This window comes from Anoplopoma fimbria, chromosome 16 (assembly GCF_027596085.1).
Source record: "Anoplopoma fimbria isolate UVic2021 breed Golden Eagle Sablefish chromosome 16, Afim_UVic_2022, whole genome shotgun sequence".
Classification (NCBI taxonomy): Eukaryota; Metazoa; Chordata; class Actinopteri; order Perciformes; family Anoplopomatidae; genus Anoplopoma; species Anoplopoma fimbria.
The window spans coordinates 13,332,411-13,350,429 of NC_072464.1; the positions used below are offsets into that span (position 1 = coordinate 13,332,411).

General features: G+C 43.2%; 1 protein-coding gene across 1 annotated transcript in view; it reads left to right on the plus strand.

Moving 5' to 3' along the window:
- Window positions 1-18,019, plus strand: part of lrp2a (low density lipoprotein receptor-related protein 2a) — a 43,989-nt gene that overhangs the window by 19,842 nt on the left and 6,128 nt on the right. Inside the window, 31 exon segments of the mRNA XM_054615716.1 lie at window positions 13-241; window positions 411-588; window positions 833-961; window positions 1,845-2,011; window positions 2,187-2,253; window positions 2,256-2,329; window positions 2,501-2,610; window positions 2,989-3,166; window positions 3,322-3,535; window positions 3,621-3,860; window positions 4,032-4,220; window positions 5,008-5,940; window positions 6,072-6,237; window positions 6,319-6,477; window positions 6,570-6,859; window positions 6,973-7,173; window positions 7,683-7,925; window positions 8,019-8,144; window positions 8,779-8,898; window positions 9,460-9,591; window positions 10,424-10,625; window positions 10,720-11,015; window positions 11,658-12,324; window positions 12,904-13,074; window positions 13,166-13,389; window positions 13,543-13,720; window positions 14,318-14,514; window positions 14,659-14,904; window positions 15,067-15,195; window positions 16,734-16,853; window positions 17,596-17,712. Of these exon segments, the coding sequence (XP_054471691.1) occupies window positions 13-241; window positions 411-588; window positions 833-961; window positions 1,845-2,011; window positions 2,187-2,253; window positions 2,256-2,329; window positions 2,501-2,610; window positions 2,989-3,166; window positions 3,322-3,535; window positions 3,621-3,860; window positions 4,032-4,220; window positions 5,008-5,940; window positions 6,072-6,237; window positions 6,319-6,477; window positions 6,570-6,859; window positions 6,973-7,173; window positions 7,683-7,925; window positions 8,019-8,144; window positions 8,779-8,898; window positions 9,460-9,591; window positions 10,424-10,625; window positions 10,720-11,015; window positions 11,658-12,324; window positions 12,904-13,074; window positions 13,166-13,389; window positions 13,543-13,720; window positions 14,318-14,514; window positions 14,659-14,904; window positions 15,067-15,195; window positions 16,734-16,853; window positions 17,596-17,712 (6,692 nt within the window).

The following is an 18,019-nucleotide window of genomic DNA, read 5'->3' on the forward strand; positions in this document are numbered from 1 at the left end:
TTTGTTTTGCAGTGCTCACCTGATGTTCTGGACCGACTGGGGGAGGAACCCCCGCATTGAGAGGGCCAGCATGGACGGGAAATTGAGGACTGTTATCATAAACAACAAGCTGTACTGGCCCAACGGTCTGACCATAGACTACCCAAACAATCTGTTGTACTTTGCTGATGCCTACTTGGATTTCATTGACTTCTGCGATTATAACGGCAACAACAGGAAGCAAGTCCTGGCCAGTGACCTGGTGAGTGTACGAGAGGGACACATTTTCTGAATTATCTTAAGAATCTAGGAAATCTCTAGAAATCTGATTTATGTTGATCATTTAAAACTGTCCAGAGCAAATTCAATATCCTTTTGAATAGCATGTGTAAGACACATTTTTTTTCTTTTTTGCTACTCTCTGTGAAAAGGTACTGCAACATCCCCACGCAATTACCATTTTTGAGGATTTTGTGTATTGGACCGACAGATACATCAACCGTGTGATGCGAGCCCATAAGTGGCACGGGGAGAACCAGACAGTGATGCTTTTCAACCTCCCTCAGCCCATGGGTCTGGTGGCAGTACACCCAGCCAGGCAGCCTGCAGGTAAGGCAAAGATATTTTATATCAGTTTACATCAGTCTTAGCTGATGTTGACCATTGTGTTGGTCTCCTAAATTGGTTTGGTAGTTCTTGCACATTGATAATGATGTCAATGTGCAGCAGGTCCATTGTTTTTGTAATTACATTTAAGTACAAACCAAGATAACCTGTGAAGATCATTTGCCTGACTCATTGTGGGTATGCATGTGTGTGTTTGTGTGTGCGTGTGTGGTTTGACAATTCTTAGGTGAAAATCACTGCTTGAGGAGTCCCTGTACTCATATCTGTCTGCTTTCTGCTGTGGGACCGAGCTACTACTCGTGTGCCTGCCCCTCAGGCTGGACACTGGCAGCAGACCAAATCACCTGCACAAGAGGTATGCATCCTGCCAAATGGAGGAAAACACTCATCACTCAGTTTGATGAAAAAGGAAGTTGGGTCAGATGCAGTTGATAAGTAGATGTACTCATAAGGGATTCGTCTTAGCTGTGGTTGTTGTTGTGAATAGCAAACTTGTTGTTGTGGAAAGGATGGTTTTGACATGCTTCGTTTTCAGGATCTCAATGTAGGTAAGAGGATAAATCTTTGAAAACACTATTCGTAATAAAAATCGATCCAGGTCCTTGTCAACAGTCTTCCATTTAGATTCTCTTGTAAACTGCTATTCCAGTCATAAATATTAAGAATCATATAAGTATGTCTTTCAAGGTCTTAAGGAGACAAGGGGTCTTTAATTCAAAGCCCAAGGAGTCCCCCTTAGGTCAACAGCTTAACTCATCTCAGGTTTCAGCCCATTCAAGCCAAGCAGAACACATTCTCCCCCTGAGGCCAACGATTATCCAAGAATGAAAATGCCCCACAACCATTCGTCGATTATAATCTCTGATGACAAAGCAAATCAGATCGTAAAGACAACTTTCACCAGTCAATCCTCTTTATAGATAAAGGCTTGTTAGATAAGGAGCCCTATTTTGCACCAGGATTTTATACACTGAAAGCAACTTTTTGTTTTGGATTACCATGAGCTAAATCCATATCCAGGAAACTTGGTTTCCTTGCTTTGTTTTAGAATGTGTTATGTAACTTTTAAAGTACTAGGAAATGTACAGCCTTGAGAAAAATATGTAAGGTATGAGTATCCTGTCACAATGGCTTAATGTAGCTTTTCTTTTTTTGTTTTACTGTAGGAACAGCAATTTGTTAATGTATTTTCTGGTCACTGTTTATTCACTGCTTTTGCATTTTGTTTTGACATGTAGTTGAGGATCCTTTCCTGGTGGTTGTAAGAGACAGCATCATCTACGGCATTTCCTTGAACTCAGATGACAAGAGTAACGATGCTATGGTCCCTATTGCTGGGCTTCAGAATGGCTATGATGTTGACTTTGATGACAACGAACAGACCATCTACTGGGTGGAGCACCCGGTAAGTTACTGTACTGTCACAGTTTAGTTAAATCACTTAGTTGTCTTCCAAAGACAATCTTGAGATTGTGGTTAAAATACAATTAAAACATGCTGGGAAAACATAACAGAAGATTCACTCAAATCATCCACATTCTGCAGTGTTTGTGATCAATCTGTCTTCCTTTGTCCACCAGGGTGAGATCCACAGGGTGAAGTCAGATGGTACTAACAGGACAGAGTTTGCCCCTGCTGCCATCCTTGGTTCCCCGTCGGCCTGGCCTTGGACTGGATAACACAGAACCTGTACTACACCAATCCAGCTACACAGTCTATTGAGGTAAGAGAAATAATACTGCCCATTTTACTGACTTTATTTTAACTCAGATAAATATTTTCTTTTTAATTGCACTTGTAATAGGAAAACAGAAAATAAGTTTGAATGAAGGCAGTGTCACAACACAGCGATGTCATACAATAATTGCATCTGTTTGTGTTTGTGCTTGGCCAGGTTTTGAAGCTGAGAGGGGAGGTACAGTACAGGAAAACTCTAATCACAAACAACGGCTCTCCAAATGGTGCTGGAAGTCCCGTTGGCATCGCAGTGGACCCAGCACGTGGGTAAGCCCCATTTAGCACAGTCCTGGCATGGCCACTCATCCCAAAAGCTACTGAGCTCTAACAGCCTCCTCACCGCCATCTGCACTGCCTCCAGAGAGAACTCTGCCTTTGACATTTTCTAAGAGCTCTGATAATCCAGTGCATGAACTCAGATGGTGTCCTTTTATTGAACTTTATGCAAGGCTGTTATTCTGTGTTTCTGAAAAGTTCATAATTTGGAGATTCAATATTGTCACTCAACAGCGACAATTTGTATCTCAGTGGTGTGACTATAAAATATATGTACGGCCATTAAAAGTATTAAGCATAGAGATCTATGGCCAAATTATACATTTCTGGGACACAAAATCTAACCTCCATTCTTGAATGTCTTCTCAGCAAACTGTACTGGACTGACCAGGGAACAGAGAGCGGCATCCCTGCCAAGGTGGCATCTGCAGACATGGATGGCTTAAACCCTGTCACCTTGTTCACCAACAACCTCGATCACATTGAGTTCCTCACTGTGGACATCCAAGAGAACAAGCTGTACTGGGCTGTTACCAGCACTGGCATGGTGGGTCTTCACTCTGTTAGCATTCAATTATCCCCATTTCTTCATTCTATAAGGTTCTCACAAACCTAACATGATATGCAATTATGTTAATCTTGGTAATTGTTCAAAATTGACATTCCACATTTTACTGCCTGTCTTGAATGTGATCTCCACAGATTGAGCGTGGGGATCCAGATGGGAGTAACCGCATCACCATAGTGACAGGCCTGTCTCACCCCTGGGGTGTGGCTGTCTATCAAAACTTCCTCTACTTCACTGACCGCGACTTTGAGGTCATAGAGCGCGTGGACAAGTCCACGGGTGCCAACAGGGTTGTGCTGCGAGACAACATTTCCGGACTCAGAGTTCTGAAAGTACATTATCGAGAGAGTGAGTAATACAACGAGACATCATCATCCTCATTCACTGCTGTCTGTTTTTTGTTTATCACACTGTATTCTCTCCACAAACACAGCCTCTGCAGGTACATCCAATGGCTGCACCAACAATATGGAAGCGTGTGAGCAACTCTGCCTGCCTCGGACGCAGGGTCTGTTTACCTGTGCATGTGCCACAGGTTTTAAACTAAATGCTGATAACAAAACCTGCGCTCCATATCAGTCCTATGTCGTCATCTCCACTCTGTCTGCAATCAAAGGCTTCAGTCTGGAAGGGACAGACCACTCTGAAGCCATGGTGCCTGTGGCTGGGAGAGGTCAGTGTTATAGGTCAATTATAGGATACGTTTATTTGAGTTTATTTTATGATGTGGAGTGTGATGTCGAGTTTACATGAAATATTAAACTGAATAACTATCGTTTGTGATTTGGGTATTGTGTTTGAAGTTACAATAATGGCCTCTAATGATTGGGTTCTCCCCCCGCAGGCCGTAATGCTCTACACGTTGATGTACACATGGCTTCTGGTTTCATCTACTGGTGTGACTTCAGCAGCACTGTGGCGATACAAAACGGGGTCAGGCAGATAAAGCCAGATGGCTCAGGATTACATAGTTTAGTAACATCTGGAATAGGACGCAACGGGATACGAGGCATCGCTGTAGACTGGGCTGCAGGTATGATGTGGTGCCAGCTGACAAATGTGTTTGTTTAATAGCATTATGTTACTAGTGTGCAATTAAAAAATAAGAGCACTTACATTTTATTTTAGGATCTTTGTCATACATCCATTCAGTGCACTCCTGGTTGCCTCTCTAATTTCCCAGAAATCATGTATTTTTATCCATGTGAAGTAACTACAACTGAAAACATGTAGAGGATGATCTCTGTCACTTATTATGGAGGATTTGGTTCTATTCAAAGTTAACCAACATCAAAGCATCTTACCCTTATATTGTAGAATATACTGTAGACAGTTGTGTCCTCTCTGTTAAAGGTGCTGGCAACTGCATATAGTCTGCTGCAGTATATAATATTTACATAAGGTATTCATTTCCATGTTGTTACATGTATGACACAGGCTTCAGGCAGCAGACTGCCCGGTAGAGTCAAAGTTGAGAAGCTTTATCATATTCTGGACTCACAGAACAAGGAGATCAGAACCAGACAGGTGACAGGAAAGACGATTTAGTTAGTTAGTTTTGAAAAAAAAAAAAAAAAAGAGACAGTTGCAGGCAGGACAATCTGTTTCCTTGTTACTCATTTGTAATTGCATGATTATTAATGAATACATAACAGAACGTCTGATGTGTTTTAATAACACCATCACATTGTCAGCTAAAAACATTTCTACTTAAACTATGAACTATCATACTTAGCAGTTTGACACTGATGACCTCATGCTCTCAAGATTAAATATATGATGCTACTTTAAACACTGGGCTTACTGGTATCTTTCCTCAGGGAATCTGTATTTCACCAACGCCTTCCTAACTGAGACATACGTGGAGGTGCTCCGCCTGAACACCACTTTCCGCAGAGTGCTGCTGAAGACCCAGGTGGACATGCCGCGCCACATCGTGGTGGACCCCATAAACAGATACTTGTTCTGGGCTGATTATGGTCAGAACCCCAAAATTGAGCGAGCCCTCTTGGACGGCACCAATCGTACAATTTTAGTATCATCTGGGATTATTACTCCACGAGGTCTCGCTCTGGACTGGCAGACTGGCTACGTCTACTGGGTAGATGACTCTCTGGATATGATTGCCCGAGTCAGCTCTCAAGGAGGGGAGACAGAGATCATCAGGTATGGCAGCCGCTACCCAACTCCTTATGGAATCGCGGTGTTTGAGAGCAGCATCATTTGGGTGGACAGAAACCTCAAGAAGGTGTTCCAAGCAAGCAAACTGCCTGGCAGCACAGAGCAGCCTGCCGTCATCAGAGACAACGTCAACATGCTGAGGGACGTTACCGTCTTTGACCAGCGCACCCAGCCTACCACTCCTCAGGAGCTTAACTACAACCCCTGCAAAGAGGCTAATGGAGGCTGTGCCCACTTCTGCTTCGCCCTTCCAGGTTCTGGCACAGGCAACCAGAACAAAAAATGCAGCTGTGCTTTTGGTAATCTTGCAGCAGATAACGAGGGCTGCGTGGTGTCAACGGATGATTATCTCATCTACACGACTGAGAGCACCGTGCGCAGCCTGCGCCTTGACCCCGATGACCATGCACTGCCCTTCCCTGTGGTCAATGTGCCACGCACATCAGTGGCACTGGATTTTGACCTCACAGACAGGAGGATCTACTTCACGCAGAGCTCAGGCGCTGGAGCAAGCAAGATCAGCTACATCAGCCTGTCCTCTCCCAGCTCAGCTCCTATAGTGGTGGCTTCAGGTAGGTTCTGCACTAACACTAGAACATGCACTTTTATTTATTCCTCTTTAATACCCTTTTCATCTTTTATGGATGTAGGATTTGACACCAGTGGTATTGTTGACGTTGCTTTGGTCCCTGTGTTTGGGCAGATCTCGGGGCTCCTGATGGCATCGCTTATGACTGGATAAACAAAAGAATTTACTACAGTGACTATGTCAACCAGAGCATCAGCTCCATGTCTGTGGACGGCTCTCAAAGGACCATTATTGCCCATGTGTCCAGGCCACGGGCCATCATGTTGGATCCCTGCAGGGGGTAAGACTAACACAATAAACACTCTCTTTGTTCATTAGTTTAAATTGACATTTAAAATAAAAATCCTTTCTTGTTCCACAGATACATGTATTGGACAGACTGGGGAACGCATGCAAAGATTGAGCGTGCAACTTTGGGTGGAAACTTCAGAACAGAGATTGTGAACAGCAGTCTCGTGTGGCCCAATGGACTGACCCTGGACTATGAAGAAGAGAGACTCTATTGGGCAGACGCAAGCTTGTAAGATATGAAAAACTTTAAATATGTTCCAAATAATAATAATATCGACCTCTCAAACTACTGCTACTATCTTTATTTTGCTCTGCCATCAGACAGAAGATTGAGCGCTCCTCTCTCACGGGGTCCAATCGGGAGGTCATCGTCAGCACGGCCATCTACCCCTTTGCTATGACTATGTTTGGCCAGTTCATCTATTGGACTGACTGGAACACACGCAGCATCTATCAGGCCAACAAGCATGATGGTTCTGACCAGAGGGTCATGATTCAAAACCTTCCATCTCGGCCCATGGACATCCAGGTTCTGGCCAGCAGGAAGCAGCAGCAGTGTGATAGTCCATGTCAGCAGTTTAATGGAGGCTGCAGCCACATCTGCACACCAGGTACCAGCAGTTTCATACTGCCCCTTTGTTTTCCAGCACAATATTCTTTTAGTGCAGTAATTAAAAGCATTAACTAATGGTATAAACTGCTCTATGCATTTTTATCTTGTTAGGACCCAACGGAGCTGAGTGTCAGTGTCCCTCAGAGGGCCGCTGGTACCTGGCTGACAACAAGCACTGTATCCCTGATAATGGGACTCGCTGCCAGCCAGGCCAGTTTGCCTGTATGAATGGCCGCTGTATTCGTGCCCAGTGGAAATGTGATAATGACAATGACTGTGGAGATGGCAGCGACGAGCTGGAGAGAGTCTGTGGTAGGATGTTCTTAAAAGAGCTTGAATTAATTTGATTCTTTATTTTGTTTCTTCCTCATTTGTGTTTAATTGAATTATCTAAAATGATCTGAAATAAACTGATTATTAGCCTTAGCGATCCTAATAGAACCCTTTCCCCTCCTGCATGAGTGAATCACAACTCTCTTCTCTATTAAATGCAAATCTTTATCTTTTACCCTCACTAATACTAACAAGTTATGTCTTTCTGCTTTAACAAAATTCTTTCTTAGGACCTAAACCTGACTTCAACTATGTTGGTGTGTATACGTGCACTTCATGATTAAGTTAGCATTAACATTCACCTAATACCTAGGTACTAAAACAAATTACCACTAACAAATGAATCTATGTCCTTATATCTTTGCATGCAGTCCCACAGCTGCTGTCATCCTTTATTGCCTTGTCAGGTAAAATGAGCTTCCACTGCATGTGTATTCAGGCCTCCCCATTGGCCAGAGCCCTAACATGTTCTTGACTCTGATTGGCAGCCTTCCACACCTGTGAGCCTACAGTGTTTACCTGTGGCAATGGGCGATGTGTACCCTACCACTACCGCTGTGACCACTATGACGACTGTGGAGACAACAGTGACGAGGTGGGCTGTCTGTTCAGACCGTGTGACACCAACACAGAGTTCTCCTGCAACAATGGGCGCTGCATTGCAAAGGACTATGTATGCAACGGCATCAACAACTGCTATGACAACGGCACCTCTGATGAACAAAACTGCCGTGAGTATCCTGAGTTCGCCACAGAAACAGTGGTGGATGTTCAGATCAAAGTGGTTATTACTTACAGTAAATGTTAATTCTAACTTCTTTCAGCGGAGAGAACCTGCCAACCAGAGCACACAAAATGTCAGTCTACCAACATCTGCATCCCACGTTCATACCTGTGTGATGGAGACAACGACTGTGGGGATATGAGCGACGAGAGCCCTACCCACTGTGGTGAGTTCTGCAGCAGTTCTAGGATAATATATATATTTTTTTCAGTTGCTAATTAATATGGCTATTTATTTTACATCTTAAATCTTATTTAGTTAGAGTCTGAATAGTCCTTTTTCACTGCAGACATTTAGCATTTATAATAAATAACATAAGTTATGGCTGCATTCTAATTAGTTGTACCAGCATTGCATTGTGAGGCTTTTAAAAAAAAAATTCTATTGTGTACATTTTTGAGGGCACTGCACAGTGCATACATGCCACACTTAGACCAAATAGCTGAAATTAAATATAATGCAATAGGTAGCAAATAGGGAGTTTTTAAGAAAAACAATGTATACAGTAGGTTCAAAGAATGGCATTGATCACCCCCCCACAATCATCTTTACCAAACTTAAAGAGTTATACAGAGAAAATTCAGTAGATTGAGTATAATTTTGAGTATGATATTGCAAATTAGGGATCTGTTCAGTCTGGATAAAACAGGATATTAATCTACTTAAAGTTCTGAGAAAGATGACATAAAAGAGTCAGAAACAGATCAGTGTTTACCCCACCCCCACTCATCAGCATATTAAGATTCCCACACTGACAAGTCCTCCAAGTGGTCTCATGGCTGTCCACCTCCTCTACATAGCGGCGTCCACATGTTCCCAGAGCGAGTTCCGTTGTTCCAGCGGCCGCTGCATCCCCGCCCACTGGTACTGTGATGGAGGGGCTGACTGCGCTGACGGCTCTGATGAACCCCTCTCCTGCAGTGAGTGTCGCACAACGCTCTAACCCAAAACATTGGGCCTGTTGGCTTTGTGTGTCTGCCGCCGCCTCATTAACAGCTCCCTCGATTATTGTGTGTCTGTGTCTCTCCGCGAGTCTGCATCTGTGTGCTGGTGTGAGAGAGTGCTGTGAGTGATGTGGTGGAGAGTGCGAGTCAGTGGTGTATTTCTTTGTTGACGATGTGGTCAGTCAGGCCTCCTATTGTGTGCCGCATTCCTCTGTGGTGACGCCCCTCAGTGTCCTCTGACAAACAGCACCTCCCCCTCCTTTTGTCCGCCAGGGGTTACAGAGCCTCACTTTGGCTTTTGTTTAGATAGCCCACCATGCATGGGAATGTGAAGTTGCCATGACTATTTTGAAAGCTTTGCCAGTGTTTTATTGTGCCTTGCTTAAAAGCAGTGGGGGAAGTACCTGAGATAATTGGAAATCACATAAATGAAAAAAAAAGAGATGATAATCTATGATGAATATAAATAAATTGGCAGGAGATACATAATATCATGCTGTGTTATCTTCTGTAATGTTATATGATTTGTTTCTGCAGTCACAGAGGTCAGAACCTGCAACACAGATCAGTTTCGCTGTGACGATGGCAGGTGCATTGCCTCATCCTGGATCTGTGATGGGGACAATGACTGTGGCGACCTGAGTGACGAAGACCAAAGGCATAACTGTGGTATGCATCCTTTCATAACCTCTTATGCTCTCTCTCCTTCCACTACTTCCTTCTCTTTGTCCTCATCCTTTTCTGCATCTTCCTACTTCTTTATCTCCTCGCCCTTGTAGCCCATCCTCTTGTTCCCCATCTCTTCTCCACTTTGCCCCCTCCTGCTTCTCTCATCCTCACGTTATTCAGGTCGTTGATGGATTAGGATACACACCACTGGGGGAGTGTTGTGTGGGAGACACTGGCAGTCAGTGCCCGGCATCTTGGTCTCCTGTAGAAGGTCTCCAATCCAAGGAGTTGACATTCCTGATTTCTCCTGCCTCACTCGTTACTTTGTGCATGTCTCCTTTCTCTGGCTTCCTGGCTCAGGGTGGATCAAGACTCCTATGTCTCATCAATGTGTGCTCCAACAATAAGATGCCTGAAGCTAAAGACTTCAGCACTGCCTGAGCCTCTGTAGGAGACTCACTTCAAACAATGTGGATCAATCTCATTAGATGGATAAAGAATTTGAAGTCATGGCTGCTTGTTTTGAAATACAGTTTGGAATGTTTGGATTGGCAGAAATGCAGGTTGACGTTGGGTCATCACTAGGGCTGTCCTCAAACATAGAAATTCTTCGTCGACTAACACAATTCTATTAGTTGGTTTAATCGACAGATCTGTAAACTTGTGCTTGTGCTTCTCTCCACAAATAATCACACAAAAGCACCACTTAAAAATGTTTGTGTACCAGGGATGTGCTCATACTTTTCTTGGAACTAAGTTATCGACTAAAAGCAGAGTCAAATTGAGTAAATTAACTTGACTTATCATTAATTTGTTTTTTTTTTCATTCCAGGCAATCGCACATGTTCAATTGCAGAGTTCACCTGTGTGAACAACCAACCACCTCAGCGGAAATGTATACCACGTGACTGGGTGTGCGATGGAGATGCAGACTGTGCAGATGCATTAGATGAACATCAAAACTGTTCACGCAGATCCTGTGGCATCAATGAGTTCAGCTGTAGCAATGGCCTCTGCATACGCAGCTCTTACAGGTTAGAAAGATTACTCTTTTGAATCATTAATTACATCTGTCATCAATCATTGGCCATTTGAGTTCATCTTTTGTGGCCTGTCATCTAAAATCAGGTGTGATCGCCGTAATGACTGTGGAGACAGCAGTGACGAGCAGAGCTGCACCTACCTGGCGTGTCAGCAACACCAGTTCACCTGCCAGAACGGCCGCTGCGTGTCTCATGACTTTGTCTGCGATGGCGACAATGACTGTGGGGATGAGTCCGATGAGCTGGAGCACATGTGCCACACACCAGCCCCCACCTGCCCCCCTGGAGAGTTCAGATGTGACAACGGACACTGTATCCCCCAGAGGCAGGTGTGCGACAGGAACGATGACTGCTCTGACAACAGCGACGAGAAAGGATGCGGTGAGTGTGAAGAGGTTTTCTAAATAGTTCAAGAAATTGTGCAATCAATAAAATGCTTTTAACCTTTCAGTTTTTTCAGTGTTTGCCTACATTTCTGTTTCTCTAGCTTTTGCATGCTTCCTCTAGGGGAAATGTCAAAGAAGTGTGGAGGCGATGTGGGGAAACACCGAGAAATACAACCACAAATGAACGAATTATAGGACAGTGCTTTCTGCATTACTAATGATAATTGGCAAATACAAATGCTGCAATTTAGATAATGTATGTATGTGCAAATGACTAATGAGATTCTATTTTTTCTGTACAGACTGCATAAAGCATTATCACTACACAGATTTGGGATTGGAATCAAATTAAAATAATGTGGTTTTGATTAATATTTAAATGTATATATTTATAGTTAAGATTAGAATGATGAGCCTCAGTGTGTATGTATATATATTTATATATATATATATATATAAATATACATAGAACAATTTGATCTAATAAGACAAACACATGAATACATAATTAGAACACAAATGATACAGCTTATCATCTTTGTTTTCTTTCTCGTTGGTTAGATTAGACTGGAAGAAAGTGTTTTCTTCGCTGACAACTTGATTCTGACTCGTTGATATTATTCATCTTTCACTGCAGGAGTCAATGAATGCACAGAACCATCCATCCACCACTGTGATCACAATTGCACCAACACACCCACCAGCTTCATCTGCACCTGTCGCCCAGGCTACCGCCTCATGTCTGACAGCAAAACGTGTGACGATATCAATGAGTGTGCAGAGACACCGAGCGTGTGCAGCCAGGTCTGTGAGAACACCATCGGCTCCTACATGTGTAAGTGTGCCCCAGGATTCCTCCGAGAGCCGGACGGCCACAGCTGCCGTCAGAACAGTAACATCTCACCCTACCTCATCTTCAGCAACCGTTATTATCTTAGGAACCTGTCAACAGACGGCCAGGCCTACTCTCTGATCCTGCAGGGCCTCACCAGTGTGGTGGCCTTGGACTTTGACCGTGTCGACAAGCGTCTTTATTGGATCGATGTGAGCCGAAGAGTGATTGAGAGGATGTCTTACGATGGCAGTGACAGAGAGGTGGTGGTCAATGGAGTTCTGCATGGGGAGGGCCTCGCAGTGGACTGGATAGCCAGAAAACTCTACTGGGTGGACAGCTTCTTGGATTGTCTCAAAGTGTCTGAACTGGACGGTCGATTTGTGAAGAAACTGGCTGAACACTGCGTTGATGCCAACAACACCTACTGCTTTGAAAACCCAAGAGCCATTGTGTTGCATCCCAAATATGGGTGAGTCGGAGGCAATGAGGAATTAAGTCGTATTATTGAGCCCGATTAATATATCAGCAGGGCAATATTATTGGCTGGGCTGCTATTATTGATTATCACAAGATGTTGGTCCCAGCGCATGGTGGGTTGTCTGAAAGAAATGTTATTGCAGTAAATTGAATAACTAAATGTTTTAAAGGCAGAGTAATTATGCATATTTTTATCTTTCTTTGTCTTAATTTATTGGTAACGCTTTCCTTTAATGTGTTACTTATTATAAGGAAATACAGACAGAATAGACAGAAGCTTTTAAGCTGTTTATTTAAGTAAGGATTAATTTAAATGAATACATTAATTAAGGCAACTGTTTAAAAATGTAATCTTGGCCTGCTTTTATCTGAAATCTTTAACAACCAAATTTGAGGTATCCTTGTCAGAAAGTCAAAAATATGATTAATTATCTATCAGTTACTACAAAAATAGGGTATCATTCTGGTTCTTTCTAATACTTAGTAAACATTTTGAAAAACTTTTGGTCAGGCACTCTTCTTCAGATATATGTAGATGTCATCTAAAGTCATTCTCTTGGCTACCTGTTAGATATGTATACTGGACCGACTGGGGAGACAAAGCCTTTATAGGTCGTGTTGGAATGGATGGAACCAACAAAGCGGCTATCATCACAACCAAGATCGAGTGGCCCAACGGGATCACGATCGACTACACCAATGACATGCTCTACTGGTCTGACGCTCACCTCAGTTACATAGAGTAGGTACATTTGTCAGAAAGTGATCACACTGTTCTTGCCCCACAGTAATTGCAGCGAGACCTGTAACTCTTTTTTATTTTATTTTGTCAGATACTCAGACTTGGATGGTCATCACAGACACACAGTGTATGATGGAGATTTGCCTCACCCGTTCGCCCTGACTGTGTTCGAGGACTTTGTGTACTGGACTGACTGGAACACACGCTCAGTGGAGAAAGGCAACAAATACGATGGCTCTGGGCGCCAGGCCCTGGTTAACACCACTCACAGACCATTTGACATCCATGTGTGTCATCCTTACAGACAGCCTATTGGTGAGTTAAAACCTTCTTTCTTATCATCACATATCCTCCTTAAGTTGATTTAAATACAGGGTATTGACCACAAGCAGAACAATACCTCACCTGAATTTGCCAAGCTGTGGTGAATTGAGACTGTTTAACCGATTGTGTCGCTTCCTCTCACAGTGAACAATCCCTGTGCTGTGAACAATGGAGGCTGCTCTCACCTGTGCCTGATCCGTCATGCGGGGCGGGAACACACCTGTGAGTGCCCCGACCATTTCCTGACTGTCCAAATAGGAGGTGTGAGTCGATGCCTTCCCATGTGCACCAGCACCCAGTACCGATGTGCTAACAATGAACGGTTTGTCAAATTTTCTTCTTGTGGTATGCCTTGTGATCTTTTAATTTGATGTACAGCATTTTAAATATCAGTATAACGTTGTTGAACTGACCGTGATACATTAGTGGGACTATCATAAACAAACTAGAGCACTATTAGGATGAGTTTTGTTAGTATTTAAGTAAAAATTTGAGACCAAATTTCTTATGATCACACATTTTATCACAATAAGGCTTCTTCTAATTTCATCCTGGCAATACCTTGTGCAATATTTAGTAGGCTTTTCCTAGTAAAACTCTGTTTGCTCTCTTTGCAATGGAAAACAGCGCTCCCTGCTGTTTGTTTCATAACATAATCCATCAAAATCCTTCCGTATTTTTACTATCTTTTATATAATTATACCTGTGTATGAAAATAATGTAGTAATACTGAATTAGGGATTTATCAATGTTAATAGTTACACATTACATTTTTATGCCCAGTTACATTTTTGCACCCTTTCATAGAGTTGCAAGTAGTTAGGTAGTCGATATAATGAGTTTAGAATTATTAAAGGGAGTCACAGGAGCCTTTTTGTGCACAATCAGAAATTGTTTTGCTTAACCTCTGCTTCAACAGATGTGTTCCTATCTGGTGGAAGTGTGATGGTCAGAGGGACTGCAGAGACGGTTCAGACGAGCCTTCCACTTGCCCGCCTCGTCACTGCAGGCTCGGCCAGTTTCAGTGCAATGACGGGAACTGCACTAGTCCACACTTTCTGTGCAACAGCAACCAGGACTGCCACGATGGCTCGGATGAAGACCCTGTGCTGTGTGGTGGGTTGTGTTCTCTTAACCGACTCATTTTGATAGCTGTTATTCATTTCTCAAAAATGTCATGTACTCTTTAAGTCTCTGTTTCTTATCACTTCATGTAAAAAAACTTGTTGTGGTCAATTGATGGACTTGTCTTTCCTCTAGCTACACACCAGTGTGAAAACCACCAATGGCAGTGTGCAAATAAGCGGTGTATACCCGAGTCATGGCAGTGTGACGGCGAGGACGACTGTGGGGATCGTTCTGACGAGGACCCTGCCCACTGCTCCACCAGGACCTGCCGCCCTGGACAGTTCAAGTGCAGAAACGGACGCTGCATTCCCCAGAGCTGGAAATGTGATGTTGACGATGATTGTGGTGACAACTCTGATGAACCGTTGGAGGAGTGCAGTAAGTAATACACAGTTTTTTCAACCTTTCTTTTTTCATGGGTCTTTCTTTCCAAGGACTCAATCTGAGTTGAGTCAGTGTAGAACTTTTTTTATACTTAATGTTTAAAAAAGTTCACCAGTCTTTGTCTCCTTTACTTGATAACTGGTGTGTCCTTCGCAGTGGGACCAGAACATCGATGTGACAACCACACAGAGTTTGACTGCAAGACCAACTACCGCTGTGTGCCAATGTGGTCTGTTTGCAATGGCAACAACGACTGCAGAGACAACAGTGATGAGCAGGGCTGTGGTGAGTCTGAGACAACCATCCTTGAGACAGAACTGAGGTCCGGTTTCACTGATTAATAGAATGTTTGTCATTAGGGTTTGAATATGCCCCAAAAACTTTATTTTAAAGCTTCAATTTACTTTGATTATTAATTATTTATCACATTATTATTCCAGAAATCTCAGAAGATTAAACATTTAACAGCATGGAAACAAGATTATGTGTTTAAGGAGCGAGTGAGGGGCAATTAGCCAACACCTCAGCCTCCTATGGAACATTACACAGTAAGGTAGTGGGAGGTGCTGATGGAGAGGGTCTCACCACTCACCCTCCCCCACCATTTGCTTCTCCCTAAGAGCAACACAGATTTATGAGCTGTCCAGTGGTACGGGTCTTCATGTGCGTGTGTGTGTGTGTGTGTGTTGTTGCTCCGTCCTTGCGCGGGGGCAGGGTTCACACAAGTCTCTTTGTACCAAACACCCTTGCCGCGGCCCTCCCGTCTCTTATCGGAGGCCCTGACTCCATTAGTGCCATGCCGGCGCAGGACGGGAAATCCGTGCTAATCTTCCCGTAAGAATGTAGCAGATGGGCCAGGTGGAGGGCTAGGAGGGCAGGACTAGCTAACACGGCGCTATCTTTGACCCCCAGCATTGTGTGGTAGAGACGGCTCAGACCAGCTCTCCTCCACTCCTCTCCCGTCTGTGCTTCTCATCTCCTGCACTCTTATCATCTACAGACACACACTAGCCTGGATAGAGGTCATCCATCTGTCTTCGGCACGCTGCTCTTCTCCCTCTATGACTGTTACAGTTTAATTAAAAAACAAAATGCCTTTCATCATGACTCAATAGATTAAACATTTCCAGGCATAATGTGCTGCTCCTATTTATAAAATGATATACTGGAGCATCATCATCATCTTTTCAAGTTTGTAGTGATCTTAAATTGCATTGTGTCATACTGAGAAGTGTTCCTAATATTTAGTTCACCTCATTTGTAAGCAATGAGGGAAGACTTAATATTAGAAACATGGTTCACAGAGTATAATTCAAAAGGTGCACCTAATAAACTGGCAACCAAGTACATTTGATCCAGCCCCCACAACTGTCATTTTTCAGAGCATCTAGACTTGGTTATTTGTAAATCTTTGTGTCCTCTGTCATATAAAAAAAAGTTATCTTTGTGTCGGTCTGAAATGTGCTATATAGATAAATCTTGACAAATTCATACTACCTAAAACACTGAGCCAGTGCATCTAACAGATTTAAATGAGGCAATTACTTTGTATACTGCTTATTCTATTGTTTCTTACTAATAGTTCCATGTAGCATCAGGTTATACTTCAGCTTAATATCTTCAGTCCAAGTTGCATATGCCTGTTTATAGAATCAAATCTCATCCTCGTCCCCAAAATACAAATACAGAGAATATAACATTAAGGTGCCCTTGAAGTTGAAACAAATGGTCACAGAAAAGACTGTTCTTTTGGCTCTTTGGCAGAGCGAGTAGACAGGTTATGCTAAATGATGACATATTTCCTATTCCTGCCCCTTTCCCAGATGAAGTGACCTGTGATCCTAACGGAGACTTCCGCTGTGACAACCATCGCTGCATCCCGCTGAGGTGGAGTTGTGACGGGGATGACGACTGCGGGGACAACTCTGATGAACGCAGCTGCAGTGAGTGCTGCTCCCTGTCACTGATAAAGTTACATCGTTAAGTTGATTTGGATTCCTGACAAGAGTGTGAACAGTGAAAAACTGTGTTCATTGTTTTGATGTCACTTAAGCGTCTTTTAAGTAGGTTTAGTGAGGGATTTTAGCTCGGCTCCTGTGAATTGTCCAATTGAAAAAGGAGTGTTGATGTTACAGAATAGTCCTGCTATCATTTATTATCAGACAGCAGGGAGGTTTTGTGAGAGGCTCGACACTTCTGCTTGAGTGCTGAGAGAGGTAGTCTTATCAGCTGCTAGAGAAACAGGCTGTCCTCAGCGTTTCAGAGAGAGGGAGTGAAGGAGTCCGTCACCCTTTGCCCTGGAGAATTTAAACATGTCTGAGAACATGCCAGTTAATAGAGATAATATTGCTTCTCAAAGGAGCAGCAGTGACTGGGGTTAAATCATGGCGGTACCGTTCCCCTTGTTGCTGTGCTGCTGATGCCAGGAGAGTTTGTCTCCAGTGAACCCATGAGCTCACTGCAGAGTAACGGCTGCACTTACTGCTTGTGTGAGTGTGTCAGGGTGTTTTTGGCATAGTATGTAGAAAAATAATAGACAGGATTTGACAGGTTTTGAAAAAGTTGAATTCAATACACTCAAGAGCTTTTCACACCCCTCTGATTATTGTGTCTGTGTAATAGAATTTTAATTAAAAAACAAAATTAAGCCCACACTTTTTTTTTGTTTTCACGTTTTTCCCTCAGCTCCACGCTCGTGCACAGAGAGCGAGTTTCGTTGTGAAAATCTGCGCTGCATTCCCGACCGTTGGGTCTGTGACCATGACAACGACTGTGAGGACAACTCGGATGAAAGGGACTGTGGTAAGTGGAGGCTCTTTGTTGGCTGGCTGTTTGTGAGTAACAGAGGGCTGCACCAAACAAAGAGGCAATAAAACTTCACCTTTCGAAACATAAACAGACAGGACCACCAATAGTCATGTATTCAATAATAGTTTATTCACTGCTACAACTGAGGGATTTCTTCCTTCCAGTGCTGGTAGAACACAGAGGAAGACAGTTCACTGAGCATCACGTATCTAGAAGTTACATGAAGAAAAATATGTGGGGATTTTAGGCGCTGTGAGACTTTTATTCAACATGCTCAGTGTATATTTACTGTTGTCATGAC